Below are 19,679 nucleotides of genomic sequence, written 5' to 3'. Positions count from 1 at the left end.
ACCTCTGGACTTAGGAGCCACCAAGGGGTTGGCTGGAAGAGAAGAACAGCCTGAGAAAGGCCATTGGCTGATTTCCTGAGGCCCTGACCTCGGGGAGATCACATGGGCAAAGCAACCCTCCGGGCCATGGGACAAGCAGGCTTTGGACTGTGGGAGCCCTTGGGAGTTCAGCTGCCCTCTTCGGGCAGGGACTAGGTCTTTGCTCTGTGTTCATAGAGCACCTGCCACACCTGGTCCTGGTCCCACCCGTCTGGCTCTGAGGTGCTACAAATACATAATGAGCAGCGCGATCTATCTGAGCCCCTTGCAAGGGATTTGTCCCCTGGAGCCCGGCATCATACATCTCCATTGTACAGGTGGAGAACTGATGGCCAGAGACACCCACCCAATGTCACACAGGAAGTCTGTAGCAGAGCAGGGATAGGATCATGCTCTAATCACTGAGCCGTCCTTCCTCAAGGGCTTCCTCGTATCTGTGCTGGGCACATGGCTCCTTGGGGTCAGAGAGAGGAGAGGGGACTTAAGAACGGCCATACAGGGTCAGACCAAAGGTCCATCCTGCCCAGTATCCTGTCTTCTGACAGTGGCCAGTGCTAGGTGCCCCAGAGGGAATGAACAGAACAGGGAATCATCAAGTGATCCAGCCCCTGTTGCCCATTTCCAGCTTCTGGCAGACAGAGGCTAGGGACACCATCCCTGCCCAGCCTGGCTAATAGCCATTGATGGACCTATCCTCCATGAGTTTATCTAGTGCTTTTTTGAACCCTGTTATAATCTTGGCCTTCACAACATCCTCTTGCAAGGATTTCCACTGGTTGACTGTGCGCTGTGTGAAGAAATACTTCCTTATGTTTGTTTTAAACCAGCTGCCCATTAATTTCATTGGGTGACCCCTAGTTCTTGTGTTATGAAAAGGAGTAAATAACACTTCCTTATCTACTTTCTCCACACCGGTCATGATTTTATAGACCTCTGTCATATCCCCCCTTAGTCGTCTCTTTTTCAAGCTGAAAAGTCCCAGTCTTATTAATCTCTCCTCATACGGAAGCCGTTCCATACCCCTAATCATTTTTGTTGCCCTTTTCTGGACCTTTTCCAATTCCAGTATATTTCTTTTTGAGATGGGGCGACCTCATCTGCACACAGTATTCAAGGTGTGGGCGTACCATGGATTTACACAGAGGCAATATGATATTTTCTGTCTTATTATCTATCCCTTTCTTAATTATTCCCAACATTCTGTTAAGGAAGATATCTGCTAGGTGGCCGGTCCCTTCCCCAGGGGCTCAGGCCAGGCCAGAACGAACCTCTAAAGAAGCAACCCGCTTCAGTACCATGGAGAGAAAACGCTCGGGTTCCATCTGTACGGGTCAGAACAAGCTGCCCTGGTATCATGGCATGATCCCAAAGGGTGCCAGCAGCTGTGTCCCTAGGTATCTGAACTGTTGGGAGTTAACAGGGGGATTATGGCAGAGTCTCGATGCACCGGTATCAAGACTCGGGGCCCCTCTATGCCAGGTGCTCCACATGCCCCCCTGGTATCACCTTCAGTAACTCCTCTTCTTCCTCCCGCGCTGGCAGACGTCTGCAGACTCCCCTTAGCCATCGCTTCGCCGAGCCTTCCCGGGAAGCTCCCCCCTCCAGCCTCTCTGTGTCTCGATGATAAGCAGGCACCAAGGACCAGATGTTGTGTCTCAGAGACAGCCGCATCAGAGCTCCATCGGATTGCCTCCTCCCTGCTCTGTGACCTGATCCTTCCTGGTACAGAGCCCCACACTGTGCTGGCCAGCTGTGCTGCCAGGTTTGCTGTGCCCTCCGGAGGCCTTGTCTGCAGCACACACTGGGCCCCCAAGCTGCCCCAGGCCACAGCTCCACTGGCAGAAGCTGTAGTGTAGACAAGGCTGGCTCTAAGACAACACAGAGGTGAAACGCCGGAGTCCTGTCTACACTACAGTAGGCACCAGGGCAGCTGCGCCCATTGGCAAATTCCTGGTCCTGATATTGCCAGGGCAGTTGTAGCCTACGTGTCCCCGGTCTTACTGCCTCTTCCATGGTGGAAAGGTCCAGTTTAAGTGTCGAATCAGCGTTTGCAGCGCCCAGATCTGTGGCCTGAGAACCAACGAGAGGCACGGCCCCCACTCGGCAGATGGCATCGGTGACTTTCCTGAATCCAGTTAGACATGCAGACCCCAGCTCCTATTTCATCCACCTCACAGACCTTCCGACCAGGTTCTCCCTACCAGGGGAATAACCTGTCCCCCACCCCGCCTCTGATCTGTATGCCCCGCTCAGCGTTCAAACCAGCCCACCTCCTTCTCTACTGCTCTGATCCCAGCCCCAGTCCCGTCCTGTGCCCCGGGCAGTGGTCCGATCCCAGCGTGTGAGGAAAGGGTGGGGGTGGATGGACGGGGACTGACCAGAGCCCGTCTCCGGCTGCTCCGGGTGAAATCCCCGGACAGGGCCCTGACTAGCAATCAACTACAGGAACAGCTGAAGTTCCATGGAGTATTTAACCCCCAGAGCAGGGCTCCATCCGCCCCAAAGCCTGGTCAGCACCCAGCATTTCAGGTGCAGAAGGATCTATCCCAGGAGCTCTCACTTCTGGCCTGTCAGCAAGAAACAGCAGCCTGCATGGACTGAACAGAGAGATTGTCCCTTAGAGAGCAAAGGCGAGGCCCCCTCGCCTCCCCCATATTAAAGCATAGAAACCGCCACTCACCCAGCAACAGGGTTTTTATCAGAGCCCCTTCTGTCTCTCAGGCTGCTCCTCCAGCCCCATCCTGGCAATACACTGCAAGATATGGATCATCCCACGCCCCCAGGCAGCGGGGCAGGCCTGCTAATCCCACTGGAGTCAGGGGAGACCCGAGGCCCAGAGACAAAGGCCTAGGTTTATAAAGGTTTCCAGGCACCATTACGCTCAGCGTTGCAACACCTAATGGGTTTAGGAGCTGACACCTCATCCCCAAAGGGATTTAGGCACCTGACTGCCATCAAATCTCTGTGCCTCGGTGATTAGCCCACAGCCCCCCAGGGAGTCAGCCTGGGGCCAAGCTAGGGCCTTAGCCACTGGGCCACCCTTCCTCTCTGCCCTCACCACCCCCCAGCACCAATGCCCAGAAGCAGAGCCCAATTCTGCAGCCCCCGCTCCACGGAAGGTGTCATGGAGTGTGGGGGAGACAAGGCCCTGCCCCCCCGGCTTCCTGCGATTCACCGTGACTCTCAGCCAGCCAGTAACACAGAAGGTTTATTTAGACGACAGGAACACAGTCCAAGACAGGTCTTGCAGGTACAGACAACAGAACTCCCTCAGTCAGGTCCCTCTTGGGTGGGGGCTAGTGAGGCCAGAGCCCTGTCTGGACACCCCTCCATTTTCCCAGCCAGCCCCAAACTGAAAAAACTCCAACCGCTCCTCTCGCCTTTGTCTCTTTCCTGGGCCAGGGGGTCACCTGATCTCTTTGTTCTTCAACACCTTCAGTTGGCACCTTTGCAGGGGAGGGGCCCAGGCCATCAGTTGCCAGGAGACAGGGCATCAGCCATTCTCTGTGCAGACACCATCACACTGGCCCTCTAGGGCTCTGCAACAATCACACACCCCTAGACACTCGAGAAATGCATAGGGGAAACCGAGGCACCCACACAGCAGTCAGAGAAAACATTAAGAACATTCCCACTTCGTCACAGAAGGAATCCCCACCAAAAGCTGGTAAACCCCACCACCACCATAACTAGAAGCAACAATGCTGAGAACAGTGATCCCTCAGAGCACATTACTGCCTTGTGAATTACAGGAGCACCTACCCCGGCCAGTCACAGCAGGGCCCACATCGTGCTAGGGGCTGTACAAACTCAGAACAGAGGGACGCTCCCTGCCCCGGAGAGCCGATAAGCAAGACAAGAGACAACAGGTGTATACAGAGGGGAGAGCACAGTACAGGCTAGCGTGATGGCTGCCAGCCCGGTGCCCGAGATCCGGTGTCGGGGAGTGGGGAGATCTGGCATCCCCATCCCTTCAACCAGAGTTCAAAGCGGAGGCTCGGCTGGGGGTAAGGTGCCAAAGCGATGGGGCTCTGGCTCTGCGCAAGTCCCCCTGCCCCTGAGGTCCATGCAGGGCAATCCCTCTGAGCACCCTCCGCAGGCAAGGTGGGCTCAGGGTGTCCCCCACCAGTTCTCCAGCATCAGCACATCTGCACCCCCAAATCCAAAAGCCCACACTAGCTCGGAAAGGCCCCCTGAACAGGACACAGTCCGGGCCTGCCCGGTGACCCGCTCCCCTCTTCTGCTGTTCTAACAGCCCTTCCCCGCTGGCACCCGGGCCCCACCCGCTGCAAAGATGGCACCAGCTGTCCCAGAGAACCCAGCCCCGGGAGACGCTCAGACCAGGCTCTCGGTGGGCTGGGATGGTGCCTGGGGAGGGCTCAGAACCAACCCAGCCAGCAAGGCTCCCATCGGGACAAAGAGCAGCAAAATGGGGCAGGCAGCAAGCAGTGGGTCAGAGACCCCAGCACGGACACCCTGGCGAGAACAGGAGGAAGAGGGAACCACCCCAGCGTCCCGGATCCCTCTGACCTGGGCAAGCGGGAGCTAAAGCAGAGTTGGGAGCCAGGACTCCTGGGTTCTTCCCCAGCTCTGCCACCGGGTAGGTCTGACCTCGCCTGAGCTGTGCCCCTGCTCTGCCTCCCTGTAAAGGGGGGTAATGAAACCCACCTCGCTGCAGGCGCCGAGAGACTGACGGCGCTGCGCTAACACTAAGGCAGGCACAGCCTGTGGATGGAAAGTGCTGGGGAAGGATTATGGCTGACAAGCCTGGCAATGAACAGGGGCAGGGGGGCACTGCCTCCTCCTGGAGAGAGTCAGCTACTTCAGGAGCCTCCCTGTGTGTCATAGTCTCTGTATTGCTAAGAGCTAGGGGAGATTCTCAGGCGGCCAGGGGATCTGGGGCCCCGACCCTGCAGCGACATGTGTGGTGCCCTGGGCCAGCTGCATTAGAAAACCTGGCAAGCGAGGGCAGGAACAGTGCGGAGCAGCAGCAGCTGCCTCAGCACACGGTGCCGTCATGAGCCTGTATTTGCCAGCGCAGTCTGTTGCCATGGAAACACCGGGTGCCCCGGATTGAGGACTGCTGCAGGGGGCGAGGAAACAAGCGTGGGCGGGAAGACGGGAGGCGGGGGGGTGGGGGGGAAGCACTGGGCAGGGGGCGCAGGATGGCAGGAGCGAGGAGTTCCTCTGGGTGGAATGAGGGGGGCCCTGACCAGCCTCCAGAGCCAGTTGCAATCTAGGAATGGCCTCAGCAGCATTGCTCACGGGCACGGAGGGGCAGGGCACCGCAGCTGGGCCAGGGCTGTCTCTGCAGCCACAGCAAGTGACAGCCCTCCCCCTCCATCCAGAAACAAACCTATTCCCCGGGGAGGCGGTGATGGCAAGGAACAGGCTCACATCCTGCCCTGGCACTGGTTTGCCTCTGCACCAAGCCCTGGCTCGCCAGCCAGCTTTCCCGTTTCCACACCTGGCAGCTGGCATGTCGGGGGCAGGGGACCCGCACACTCTGCTCCATTGCAGAGCAAGTTGCCCCATCCCGGGCACACAGCCAGCGACGCTGGTGCAAGGAGCGGGCTGGCCGAGCCAGCAGAGAGGGCCGGCAGGGGTCCCCCGGGGTCCGGTTTGTTCTGCCCCACGTGCTGCCCGCAGATGCTCTGCTGGGGAAGGGGCTGGGGGCCTCCAACTCGCAGGCCCCACCCTGCTCCTGGCCCTGCAGAATGGCGAGCGCTGGAGGGTTTTCCCGGTGTCTAATTCCTGCCCTCTGCAGCCCCGAGAACCTCTCCAAACCTCACCCGAGGCCGGGCTCCCCCTTCAATCCCTGCTCATTGCCGCCTTCATCCCCCACCGCTGTGCTGCCCATCGCCTTTGCTCCCCAGCGTGGCATAACCCAACCAGGCAGCGCCACTCCACTGCCGGCTGGGCCATGTCGTCCACGCGCCGCCCTTGCTCCAAGCCCGTTGGGGCTCGGCGCACATGATGGCCCGGCTGTAATCCCCTCGATGGCACTAACGCCGCCCTGCGTTTGCTGGGATTCCCCAGCTCCCCGCAGCCTGGCAGGCAGAACCACTACCAACTCCCCCGGGGCCGACAGAGCCTGGGGGTCCTCTGGCTCCATGGCCCCGTTAGCTGCATGGGCGCAGACACCCACACCCTGATCCAGGCCCCCCCCACTGACACACTGGCCCGGCGTGGCCTATAACCACAGCTTCCCAGCACTGCAGGCCAGATGAGCCCCCCAAGGGCCAGTTTCTCCCCCCACAGAACAGCAGACCGCCCCCTCCCCCCCATGAGAGTGCTGTCATCCCCCGGAGGCACTGCCCAGCCAGGCACTGAGTACATTTCTGCTCACACCCCCGCTGCTGCTGTTGCTTCTGGGCTGGCTGCCTTGTTGTTTCCGATCCACACGGCTAACAAGCCTTCAGCTGAACGGGGAAGAGGGCAAAGGAAGGACGGGGCCTTGCCACCGTCTCAGGGCAACGCAACCAAGGCCGAGTGTTAAACCCCTTCCCAAAGCCCACAGCCGAGCGCCCGCCTGTGGCTAGCAGGGGCCCAGAGCCGCTGCAGTTCAGTGAGATGCCAGGTGTCCCGGCAGGGAGCTGTCACAGAGAGAGGACAGGCAGTGGCAAAGGGAGGGTGATTGGAGCAGCCATCTGCTCCGGAGCTGGCAGAGCCCTGCATGAGAGGGAGGATGGCACCTCCCAGCTGGTCTGACTGGCACCACAGCCCAGGGATAGGATAAAAATGGCAGGGTGAGCTGGGGCGGGGAGGGGAAGGGAAGTCTGAGGCTGGGAGAGGCTGCGAGCTTCTAAACAGGTGCCGGGGCCTAACCAGGGTTGCTAGGCTCTGAGCTTGCGTCAGTGCCCAGGGCTGGCACTTTGATCAACCAGAGGGTTTGGGGCTAGTCACGGTAGCCCCAGGCTGCCCACTGGTCTCACCCCAGTGGCACTCCCAGGCCAGATCAGACATGGGGCCCCACTCCTGACTCAGACACTGGCACCCTGTAGCCACCAGTTCTGGAAAAACCTGCCCATAAGGACCTTCCTCCTAGAGACTGGGTCCCACGCTGAGGCCAGGCTGGGGTGTTAGATGAGACCCCCTTCTTTTATACCTAACTGCTAACGCCTGTAACTGAGAACTGTCTATTTCACTGTCCAGCTAACTGTCCAATCCTCTCGTGAACCTCACTGAGCTCCGGACCTCGGTCAGATCCTGCGGCGGTGAGTTCCACCGGCTAATTACCCGATGTGCAATAATTTTCTTTCTTGGTTTCAGCCAGCTGCCTTTTGGTCCCGCTCCCCGGCCCCTTGTCCTTGTATTATGATGAAGGTAAATATTGGCGCACGTGCTCTATCTTAGACCCCTGTGTCTTGCGCCTACGTCATTCATTGGTCTTCGCCCCGAAGGTAGCAGATAGAGCACTGGAATGGGCCTTGACAGTGGCACTCAGCTCGCTGCAGTATGTCTGCCATCATCCCCTCCCAATGCTCAGTTTGATTCCCTGTGCACCGCCCGGGCATTGACGGACGAGCTCCCAGAGCTGGCGAAGGAGACCCTTTCACGCCTCAGGAGTTGGGGTGAGGAGTCAGACATCGCCACAAGGCCCTGCAGCTGGCGGCAGCCCTCACAGACCTCTCTACTCTAGGACAGGCAGCATGGCCTAGTGCCTAGAGCAACTCAACTGGTACTCTGGAAATCTGGGTTCAGGTTCTGCCACCGGCCTGCTGGGTGACCCTGGGTAAGTCACTTCCATGCTCTGGGCCTCAGTCTCCCCATCTATGAAGCACTTTGAAACCCACTGGTGGAGAGGGAGACGTCAGAGCCAGGCATTTGTTGCTTCATACTCTTAGAGATGCTGGTCCCATAAACGCCCCTCGCTGGCCCAGTTGCTGCTTTTCACTCCCTTGGCCATGTTCCTTTCCGAGCCCGAGGCTCCTCGTTGACTTCTAGGCCCCCGAGCAAGCGTCAGGGCGTCAGACAGGTCTGCACCCCAGGAGCCAGGTGACCGCCCTGGCCAGCAGCCCCAGCTCACGCATCCAGCCTCTCCCTAATGGTTCCTGGAAGTCACCCGCTGTTTATTCTACAGGGCTCCGCACAGCAGCTCGGGGAGGACCCGCATTCGCACACCCTGTAGCCCAGCTTGGCTATTGTTTATTGGCCGAGCTGCCTTGGGGCAGGTAGCTACGTGCTGCCCAATAGCCCCGCCCCCACCTGCTAGCCCCTCCACGCCAAAGGGCTTTCGTGCAAAAGTGACCCTCCTGGTCCCCCAAGGGACCAAAGCCCGGTGTACCCAAAGGACAGGATAGCAGGGGGCATGCTTCAGCGGAGACACCCCCGGGATGGGTAAATAGGAGCCTCACCAAGAAAGTCCTGGGGATCAAGAGCAGGCCACACATAAGCAGGGGCAGGGTGGGCCCAGCTCACAAAGAGACCCCCCATTGTACTGGCCTGGCAGCCGCTGCTGATCTGCTCAGTGATTTCGAACACACCCATCACCCTGGTATCTGAGCTACACCACAGTCCACCAGCGGCCCCACTTCAGCACCCGTGGGGAAGCTGCTGTGTCCCTGCAGGGGGGCTTAGTCCTTAGGCCTGGACACGCCAAGCGTGCCAAAGTGAGAATTTTTATGAGCCTGGTGTGCCTCAGTTTCCCCATACATTGGATGGCTACCTGGTGGGGAGTGGGAGGAAGAAGGATTACATTTGCTCTCAGGGAAGACTAAGGGACATAAATGCAGGTGGAATGAACAGGGGAAGCGCTGGCTGACCTGGGAACCAAGGGAGAGAGAGACGCACACGCCAGGGATGAAGTTCACTACAGATCTGCTCTGGGCCGACCCGGATGGGCTACACTTTAACCTCCCTTTCTCTAGGCCAACCTCAGGACTTCCTGCGCTGCAGTCCAGGTGACTAACAAACCTGCCTGCAGCAAAGGCCAGGCGAGGTGCGTTCTCCCTGCAGAGCATTCCCGTCTCCCCCGGGAGCCTGGCTCCGTGCGACTGGCAGGTGGAGCTTGTGGCATGAAGCAGGAGTGCGGGAGCCTCTGGGGCTCAGACTCCGGCGGCTGCGAGGCCACGTGGCCTACCCTGAAGGCACAGCGAGCCCCCCTTGGGATCTGACACATCGAAGGGGTTCCTCCAGGAGGCTCTTCCAAAGCTGGGGGCGTAGCCAGGCGCCTCCCCGGCAGCTCGCCGACAAGCACACCAGCCAGTTCCGGAGCAGCCCTGCAGTGCCCGGCTCTCCTCGGACAGCGCTCCCCGGCTCCTCTGGGGGCGGGCACCTGACCTTCATTTCCAAGGCCCTGGAAGTCGGTCCCACTGCTGCCCTTCTGCAGGTCCCGTTCTGTTTTACGGTGCCCACGCCACCTCCTCACTCTGCCGAATTCACGCCTGTCAAAGAGCCTCCAGAGAAAGGTGGAAACCCAGCGGTCGGGGCTGCAGACGCTGTGTTCTGCAGCAGGAAGGGAGGGTCCCTCGCTATACAGCTCTGGCAAAGACCCCCCCACACCCACACACATACCCCCAGCATGTGCCCTCAGTTCCGTCCCTCCCAGACGCATCATGTTCTGCAACCTTCCAGGGCACATTCAACATCTGGGACTGCTGTGACTGTCTCTGAGCACCCCACAATCTTCAGCCTGTTTCTCCTCCTTGCTCCACCTCTGGAGGGAAGGGCAGAGCTGTTATCCCCAATGAACACATGGGAACGGAGGCCCACAGGGACGGGGTGACTCGCCTTGGGTTACAGAGCATCACTCCACAGATGCCAATTCCAGTCCCCACTATGACCCAGCCACCGGCCCCTCCCTCTGTAGCAAGGAGGGGACAATCTCTCTCTACACCTCTGGGCAGAGCCCACCTGGCATCTCGTGTTCGTTTCTGGGTGCCCGACTACTACGAGCATTCTCAGAGCGCCTAGGCGCTCCAGTCCTGGCGCGACCCTGTTGTGCCAGGCACTGGACAGACGCGGAACCAAAAGAGTCCCCACCCCAAAGCACCGGCCGTCCAAGTAGCAGATGTAGAAAAATTGTCAGGAGTTCCCTGCCAAGCAACGCAGGCGGCTGGGAGCTGGGTTATAAGGAAAGACGGTGAGAACTAAATCCATACATCTCAGCCAAGTGGCGAGGGAGGGGGCAGCAGGAGAATTATTGTAGGATGTTTAAACTTTCCAGGCACGCTGCAAAGTCCCTGTCTGTTTGCAGGCCTTTGGGAAGGGATGCATGCAGGGGGGCGTTGAGACAGGTCGTATTGGGGTGGCCAGGCTTGCATTAAAGGTGGAGCAATTTGCAAGGAATGGAATATTTTCAGGGGTTGCGAAACAGCAGAGCCAAGATTATCCCAGTTGGGGGGATATTCACCCCAAATTCACTGCTCAGCTTGAGACACCCCAAGAGGTCCTGAGTCTGAGCTAGCGCCAAGCACCACCTCTCTGAAACCCAGGCCGCTTTAAGGGGTCTCAGCCTGGAGATGCCCCAAAAGAGCAGTGACTTCCGACAGCCAGGGAGCATGGGTGTGAAATGTACGCCACTGACATGCAGAGGGAGATGCTCCCCACCAGCCAGACCTCTTGGGGGGCAGCTGGGGTGGGGAAAGCCCCCTCAGTAGGCAGCACTGAGCGCCGGCCCCCTGGCACGAGGCCAGGTCCCAGCGTGGGCATGCAGATGGCAGGGTGCCCACATCGTGCACTCTCCCAGACCCCAGCAGGGAACACATGGCAGCCCCAGCCTCTACTCACTGGAGGGGCAGCTGTGCCAGCCTCCAGCCGGGCACTAGTGACCTGTAGGCACAGGGGAGGGGGGGAGGAGATGCTGAACCAATCTGCCAGGACAGCTCCTCCCCCTGCCCAGCACCCACGGGCTGCCCGCTCTGTGGCACTGCTACTCTGGAGCCCTGGGCGCACTGATCTTCCCGGGAGCGGGGACCCCGCTCCCAGCTCCCCTCCTCCAGCGACAGCGCATGGCCCTGAATGCAAAGAGGGGTGATTGCTGCCAGCCTGGGGCAGGGTGCCAGGGCGGGTGGAGCCTTCCCCAGCCCTGGGGCATCACCAAGAGCGCCCCCCAGCCAAAAATCAGCGGTGGTGTTGGGGGGGGGGGCGCTTCTAAATGCAACTAATGACCGAGGAGCAGGAGCAGGCTGGGGAGGGCCGGTCCCCGGGGCTGCGCCGGGCCAGGCAGACAAACCACTGCAGTGGGGGCGAGGGGGCTGGGTGAGCCCCGCAGAACCGGCTGCCTAAAAATACCGGCGCGGCTGCAGAAGCCTATAAATACGCGGCGAGCCCGAGCCGGAGGGGGGTGGGGAAGACCCAGCGCCGCAGGGGAGCGGGGGGGTCTAGGGTTTCTGGCACAAGGGACCCGCTGAAGGGCCAGTGCCATTCTCCAGATGGTTCCCATTCCTCCTGCAACATGCGTCATGGCTGCGAGCTCCGGCCGGCAAGCGAGCCCCCAGCCCCCGCTGCCACCAGCCCCGGCATATGGCAAGTAGTAGGACGCCCCCCCGGGGGGAGGGGGCAGCTGGCAACCAGAGCAGCCTGGGCCAGGCTCTCCCCCCCCCCCAACACACACACTAGGGAACCCCCAGCACGGTGGCACCCCAGAGCCAGCAGCCACCTTCCAGCCACCCCCGCGGGGCTTCCCCCCCGGCCCGTGCGCCCAGGGCGCAATGGAGAGCGCACCCCCTGCCCCGCAGCATCCGTGCCGGGCGGGGGGGGCAGCACCCCCGGCTCCTCCCATCAGGCCCTGTAACGGGGGAGGGGAATGACCCCCAGCTCCCCCCAGCCCCGAGGGGCGCAGCCCTCCCCCTCGTGCGCCCCTGCCCCGGGCGCGCCGCTGGCTCCAGACGCGGCTCCTTACTTGCCAATTTCCTCGTACAGCTGGTACTCGTCGGTGAAGCGGGTGCAGGTCACGGTGGTTGCCATCGCGGCTGCCGCTTCGCTCCGCAATGAGCTGGGCTCCGGCTCCGCCTGGCAGCGGGGGAGGGAGGGGCTGGCAGGGGCGGGGGCAGGAGCCACCCAGCCCGCTGCGCTCCGAGGCTCCCTGCGAGCGGCGAGTCCCCCCTCCCCGGCGGAGGAGCAAGTGCCAGCCCCTCGGAGACCCCCGCAGCTCTGGGAGGGGTACGGCCAGCCCAGCGACACCCCGCACCCAGGGTATGGGGTGATGTCAGCCCCCCCAGGGGCCCTCGGGGCACCCCACAATACCCCCAGTGGAGGGGGCAGTGCCAGCCCCACATCATTAGGAGCCCCCCCAACCAGAAGCCAAGGAGCCTCCCCATACACAGAGAGCCCCCCCTTAGAACCAGCCCCCCCAGAGTACACCCCCCAAGAGCCCCAGGGTCCCCAGACCCCCCAGTTTCTAGCCCCAGAGCCCCTCCCCACTCCCACCCCAGGGAGCCAGAGCCCCCTCCCAGAGATGGAGAGGGACACAGACCCCTTGGTATTTGGGACCTGGGCTCCACTGGGAGGGGAGCTTGGGGGGAGATGGTGAATGTGGTCTGGTTTTTGCTTGACCTGGCTCTGTTTCTTATTGTGGCCAGCCAGGCAAAAATACAGGCCAGGGTCTGCCCAGGGCCAGGACCTCTGCTAAGGAGGGGGCACCTTGGTTCTGCCCTGGGACAGGGCCCCTCCCTTCCACATCAGCCCCTCGTCCCCGGATCCAGAGGTCATGGGCTGGGCGATAAAGGGCCATTAAAGCACAATATAGCACCGCTGCCCTGAGAAAGGTGGGCACACAGGGCCCATCACCCTGCACCCCCACATGCTATCCCATTGCACCTAGAGCCGGTGAGCAATGGAGCCGGGGGCCGCACGGCTGTAAGGATATTTCAGGATCACCATCCAGATTCTCATAGGCCCTTACGGGGGGGTTCACCTGGTCACGGTGGAGCTCCGGGCAATGGACCCTCTACACAGCAAGGTCAGTGCCCGCGACAGGGCTGCCCCGGGGCCTGGTCCCTGCCTGTGTGGTGAACTCCCCCTCCACCAACCCAAGCAGTGCTGCCAGACCCACCCAGAGCCCCCCACTCCTCTACATCCACCCCAGAGCCCCCCCCCATGCCCAGAGGCCCCCACTTCTCCTCCAAGTGCCAGGTGCATTCCCTTGACCTTGCCTCCTCCAACAGAAATACACAGCAAGATGCACATTTAAATGAAACAAACAATCCAACCTAAACAAGCCACTCCCCCTGCCACGTCCCTCTCCCGCCTGGGGAGAGGCTGAAGCAAACACCCCCACAGATGTGTCCTCTAGCATGACTGGGAGGTGCTCAGATCCTACCGTAATGAGCGTGGAGAAGAACCCCTTCGCCGGCACCAGCGCCAGCTGAGTTATCCCCCGAGATCAGTTTGGGAATCATTCACTCTTCAGGCACAGGTGTGATCACACTTCTGCCCATATGCGCTAGTTAGCCCTGCGTGACCAGGCCCCGTTGTTCCCAGGCTCTGGCCAGGGGTTTGCACCATCCTAGTTGCGAAAGGGGCAGAGGCATCCTCACGGCCGCCACAGTGAACCGGGTTAGAGCCAACGATCTGCCCTGGGTGGAGACCACAGTCGTCGGGCTGCGCCCTGACCCATAGACAACCATCACTTTGGTTGCTAGAAATCTGAACAAATCCCATGTCACTCTTATCAGTAGATCTTGGTAAAGTGCTTGGAGAAGGTCAGGATCCTTATTCTCATTTTATAGATGGGGAAACTGAGGCACGGAGAGGGCAGGGGAGGGGAGTGACTTGCCCAAGGTCATCGACAGGGGAGTGGCAGGGCTGGGAGGAGAATCCAGGTCTCCTAAATTCTGGTTCAGTGCTCTGTCCAGCATCCGCCCCCATTCAGCATGGACATCATTGCTAATCAGTGACAGCGGGGTGTGTATGGTGATAGTGGGGGTGGGGAGGAGTGTTCACACTCCATAGGATGTGAAGGCAGATTCCTGTTATAGCTTCTGTGACAGGGCTCAAGGGAACACTGCTGGCTTTAGACCTAGGAGATTTCCGTGTCCACGATCAAGGGAAGGAGAAAAAGCTCCTGGGCTGATCACAATACTGCGCAGCACCTCAGCGGCCTCTCCTGACTTGGCACGTCCTGACTTGGCCAAGCTGGCTGTCCCGGTCAGGGAGAACCCCCCGTGCGGCAAGTTGGTTTCCAAGGCCAGGCCAGCATAGCTAGAGAGCAGCGGTGTCTACAGCGAACCCAGTGCAGGGGTCCCTCCTGTGAGTGTGATGCAGCGTAAGGGGCATCCTGCCAGCATCATCTGGAGCAGGAGATGGAGCCGGAGCAGAACGTGCAACCAGAAATGAAGGATGCAGAATTAGCCGAGCAGGAAACTCCAGGGGGAAATTGTGCCTGTTGAGATGGAGCCCAAGTCTGATGAACCATGTAGCCCTGGGGAGAGGGGGGTCACCCACCAGCTGGTGCACCCCTTCATGAGCAGGGTGTAGCAGCTTCTTCATCTCCAGCACCCCTGTCCACGGTCATGCCAATCCAGGCTTAAAACCAGGAGTCAGCCCTCCCCAGAACCACAAGATCAGCTTAAAAACCAGAAGATTTTAAATGACGACATTAGAGCGTCTTTCGAATGGGTTCTTGGGCACGGAGCCTGGAGGGGTCACCTTTGCAAGCTCTTCTCCACAACTAGGAGAGAGACACTTGCCTTTTTTAAAAATTAAAGTGGAGAGTCTCACACAGTCACCTGACTCCGGGAGCTGGGTCTTTAAGAAACACAGCAGAGATCACAACAGAATCCAAAGAAACTGAGATGAGAGGCATGGCCCAAAGCAAGGGAGCCTTACTGGCTCTGCGTGGAGGGATGCCCTGAACGCTCCCGGGATGTGTTCCCCGTCATTTGCTACACAGCAGCCTCGTCACTCAGCGCACAGGAGCCTGCATCCTCAGGGGTATTTCCAGGGGAGCCAGGCTCCTAAGCACCTTTGAGGATGGGGGCCGGGCTGCCTTCTTTCCAGGAGCCTGTGTGCCTTCACTTGGCGCCAGACATGGGAGATGCTGTTTGCACCTGGAGTTTTTCGGCCAAACGATTCCCATCGATGCGGCTTGGACATCTCACCCTTCAAGCCGGCCACTGTGTGACAGAAGCCACTGAACAAGCATGTTCATCTACCCTGCACCTGTCTTGCCTCGTGGATTAATAAAAAATGTCTATTTCTTTTATAGCCCTTTCCATCATTAGATCCATTACTCCTCCCAGCGCCCCTGGGAAGTAGGGAAGCGTTAGTATCTGTAAAATGGGAAACTGAGGTACGGGGAGGCTAAATGACTTTTTGAATGAGGTTTTTAAGGCCTGGCTTGACAAAGCCCTGGCTGGGATGATTTAGTTGGGGATTGGTCCTGCTTTGAGCAGGGGGTTGGACTAGATACCTCCTGAGGTCCCTTCCAACCCTGATATTCTATGACTTGCTCAAGGGCACAGGAAGTCTGTGACAGAGCAGGACATGACCACTGGTCTCCCATGGGTTCTACCCACTGAGCCATTCTTCCTCCTTGGAAGTGTGGGGGACAGGGACTGTCTGTGAAGGCGCCTGGCACAATGGAATCCTGATCGCAGCTGGTTCCTGGGCACTCCAGTAATAAACATGATTATTAATAATAAGCAACTGACACGTAGGACACCTGTGTTTTGTTGCGTGTGACACTGTCACTGACAGGTTCCAGTTGTTTTTAACTCCCAAACCTGGTGCTAAAGATCGTTTCTCATTGTGTCAATTAACTACCAAGCTGCTTAAAAGCCAACTCCCCGGGTAAAATAGAAACGCTAGCCTGTGCAGCCAGGAATCAGCAGCCGGTCTGTCCGGAGCCTGGTTGATCCCTAGCACAACTTCTCCCACTGGAGCTAAAGGAAGCCTTGAGTACATTCAAACGCTGTCCTAGTTTCACTAAAAATAGGATTGAAACCCAATTTCCTTAAACCGGCACCAAAGGCCATGTGGACTCTAAATGTGGCTGGATCCAGGTGTATTTCAGTTCAGCTAAGTCACTTGGGAATTGATTTAAATGAACTCAAAGCCAGTCACTTCAGTAAACAGGTGCAAGTTAAAACCTTGCAACCCTGTCGGACAGACAGGGCTTCCTAAATTGTCCTCTGTAGGGACCAGCCACTAGAGGGCGTGATGCAGCTGTTTGCTAGACAGCAGGAGCAAGGTGGGAAGCAGGATTCCTGGGTTCTATTCTGGCCCTCGGAGGGGAGTGATATCTAGTGGTTAGCCCAGCAGTGACTCGTACATAGATCTGGCATATTCACTCTAAGCAGTAGTGTGGCTGAAACTCAGGCTCGTCGTATGAGCGACCTGGATTCTAATCCCAGTTCTACCAGGAATGCCCTTGTGCGTCCTCTCAGCACGTTTACTGAGGAAAAGGGTCGTTTCCTGGAGCACAAGGCCTTGCTCAGGAGCTGGGAATGTGGCGGGCACAGAAACAAACAGGAGCATGTGGAGGGGAGCTTAGAACTCACGGTCTCTGCCGGCTGCTGCGTCATCGGACCCTATTCAGAGCGAGCCCAGAGAACAGAACGCTTGGCAGCCGCAGTCGGCTCAGGGCTCCCCCGATCGCTCGTGCCCTTCAGTACGCCGGCTAGCGGTCTCTCCCCTGCACGTGTCCCTTGCATCTGCTCCTACCACCACTGGGCTGCATCTTCAGAAACCTGCCTAGGCTGCAATTAGCCAGAGGGGCCACCCTATATAGCGATCAGGCCTTATAAACTCCCAGTGCAACTTCCTCAGGGGCGGCTCTAGACATTTCGCCACCCCAAGCACGGCAGCATGCCACGGGGGGCGCTCTGCTGGTTGCCGGTCCCGCGGCTCCAGTGGACCTTCCGCAGGCGTGCCACCGAAGGCTGCCTGCCTGCCGCCCTCCCGGCGACCGGCAGAGCGCCCCCCACGGCATGCCGCCCCAAGCACGCGCTTGGCATGCTGGGGCCTGGAGCCGCCCCTGAACTTCCTACTTAGACTGTCAGCGGCGTGGGGCAGGGACAGCGCCTGGCACAACAGGGCGCGGCTACCCCAGCACACCTAGTAATCTTTCATTTCATTTGCATCAATCTTTGCCAGCACATGCACTCTAGTGGGGGATGGTGCGGGGGTGCAGCTTGTGCTGTTCCCACGACCACCTGTGCTGAAGGGCTGGGCAGCCTGTTGTGGGTTGGCCCACGGCTGTGCTACACTGAAGAGGGTTGTAAGTTGCCGCTAAGATCCTTTATGGAGCCCTGCGGCTGAAATAATAGGGCCTGGCTCCTCACCAATCTAAATACCTTTGAGCATCGGAGCCTCCGAGCAAACTCAGGCACGTGTCAGTGCCCAAAAGAAAGGCACAGGTGGGCGGAGGGGCAGTGCTTAATACAGAATGAAAGAGGGGTCGGGGCTCGAGCAAGTTTTGGACGTTCATAACTGATGCGGCAAGCCGGGGTGCTGGGCCTAAGATCTGCCAGGCCCAGAGGTGTGGGAGCTCAGCACTGATGAGGGGGTTCCCTGGCTCTGACTTGGTGAGGGTTTCTGGGTCTGGGAAAGAGAGTCAGAAAAAGACCAGTAAGTAAGCACCAGCCACGGCAGCTCTGGCAGCATGGCCTGTGCAGAGGTCAAAACTCCATGGCCAGGTTCTGGAGCTAATGGATGGCCTCTGTATCTAGGGAGCCCAGGCCTTGTACACCATCCTCCAGATGCCAAGCTGGGCACTCTAAACCACAGGAGCCATTGTCTGCACCGCTGCCCCCCAAGCCAGAGAGTAGCCAGGGGAGCCTGTTCCAGGAGCTACAATCAAGAGGACAAGGAGGCAGATGCAGGGACGGGTGCCTGGATTTAGTTCATGTGTTGGACTCACTTTCTCACCCAGGCTTCCACTCTGTAAGGACATCATTGTCGTCTCCCTAGTGGTGCTGATCACCCGGGCGTGGTAACGGGCAGGAGCCCACTTGCCCATGAGCTGCCATAGCGCAGGGGTGTCAAGATATCTGCTGTGGGGTGTGGCTCTGAGAAAGAGAGAGCTTTTGGGCAGAGTGCAGGCTAAAAAGGGGCTCAGAGAACAGAAATGGCCTCCTGTTTGGCTGTTGCTTTGTTCAGGGAAACAGGACTTTGTAAATAAACAATGGTACCAAGGATACCCGTCTTCAGCATGAGCAGCTCCTTCTAATGGAGGCAACTCACAGGTACACGTATTTTGGCTAACTGCTCATGTCAAAAAGGGGTGTGATGGTGGCAGGGGCCTTGGCATGAGTTGGCACCTGGTCTAGGTCACCATTGAACTCTGAAAAATAGATAGCTGGCACCAGAGTGGCTTGCCTGTGTTGGTATCGTTAAAATAGGTGGTAGAATTAGAAGAATGTTAAAACTTTATGAAATGCTTGTAAATTGCTGCATGCGTTAATTTCACTCATGAATATTACCTTGTAACACAGGATACAGCTTTTAAGTGTTTGCTCAGCAATTGTCAATCACCAGAGAGGAGACATGCATGAACAAGTGTGAAATACTCTTTTCCAACCAGAGGGTTATCTCCTGCCTGAGAAAGGAGGCCCATCAACACCAGACAAACCCTTGTGGAAGGAACATCAGGGGACAAAGGACTTTGTCGATTGCTTTTCCCACCCCAGCCCCCTGCACGAAGAGGAGATGTGTCACCGAATTCCTCCCACCAGCTGAATTTGCAACTCAAAGCAGAAGGAATTAAAAAGCCCCATCAAGGAGGGACTGTCTCTTTAATGCTGCTTGGACTCTGCAGGGCAAGGATTACTAGGCATAAGCAAGAGATCCCCAGTGCTTGGCCTGGGTTAGCACTAAAGGACACAGAGAGCTTGCTTCTTAGAGAAGCTTCTATTACTTTTGAAACTTAAGATTGTAAACTCATCTGCGTGTATGTACGTTTACCTGCTTTAACCACGTAAATAACTCTGGGATTTCCTTTTCCTAGTTAATAAATCTTTAGATAGTTTGTTATAGGATCAGCTGCAAGTGTTGTCTTTGGTGGGAGACCTAAGGTGCAATTGAGCAGGGGTAAGTGACTGCTCCTTTGGGATTGGGAAAAAAACCTGACTATTGCTGTGACTTCTGATGTAAGGGACCATCGATCACAAAGGCAGAGTGCCCACGAGGGCATCTGTGACTGCCTGGGACAGATGTTACAGGGGCTGAGGGGTTTACACGTGATTGGTGAAATTGTAGTGTAGAACTCCCAGCCAATGTGGGGTTTGTGCCCCCGTTCCTGACAGTCTGCCTGGGGCTGGCACTGACGCTCTTGAGCTGCTGTAAGACAGCTCGACAAGGGTACCAAGCCCAATGCGCCAGGACCCTCCCTGGAGGGATAAGGAAAACCCCACAGAGGACATTGCAGGGTCCCCTGATTTCCCTTGTGCTGCAGGTTCTCTCGGCCCATGTGCTGCTTCTGCCTCCATCCCAACAAGAGAGTTTTGTTCCAACCTCAGAGTCATGCAGGGACCCCCAGTAACGGGTGCATGAACAGCTGGGCAAACTCCCCTCCCCTCCCTCGAAAGCGACTGAGAAGGGACACGAGAGCGACCAGCAGGTGGAAAATCACAACTGGATTCTAGGTCCCCTAGTGCCTGTGCCCACTGCATGGCACCCCTGGCCTGGCTGGCCAATGGACACACATCACTGGCCCTGCACCCCAGAACTGTGTCCCTGGGTACATGCCCAGCACA

At 58.3% G+C, this 19,679-nt stretch overlaps 1 protein-coding gene across 14 annotated transcripts in view; it reads right to left on the bottom strand.

The window, feature by feature from the left end:
• CAMK2B (calcium/calmodulin dependent protein kinase II beta) overlaps positions 1-11,989 on the bottom strand; it is a 147,063-nt gene extending 135,074 nt beyond the window's left edge. For all 14 annotated transcript variants that reach the window (XM_039522163.1, XM_039522165.1, XM_039522161.1 and 11 more), the window contains exon 1: positions 11,885-11,989. In XM_039522163.1, coding sequence (XP_039378097.1) covers positions 11,885-11,949 — 65 coding nt within the window. In that variant the 5' untranslated portion in view covers positions 11,950-11,989. The remainder of the gene's footprint in view (positions 1-11,884) is intronic.
• Between the last annotated feature and the right edge of the window lie 7,690 nt (positions 11,990-19,679).

Source organism: Mauremys reevesii, linkage group 2, assembly GCF_016161935.1.
Source record: "Mauremys reevesii isolate NIE-2019 linkage group 2, ASM1616193v1, whole genome shotgun sequence".
Lineage (NCBI taxonomy): Eukaryota > Metazoa > Chordata > Testudines > Geoemydidae > Mauremys > Mauremys reevesii.
This window is presented reverse-complemented; position numbering and strand designations above follow the sequence as displayed.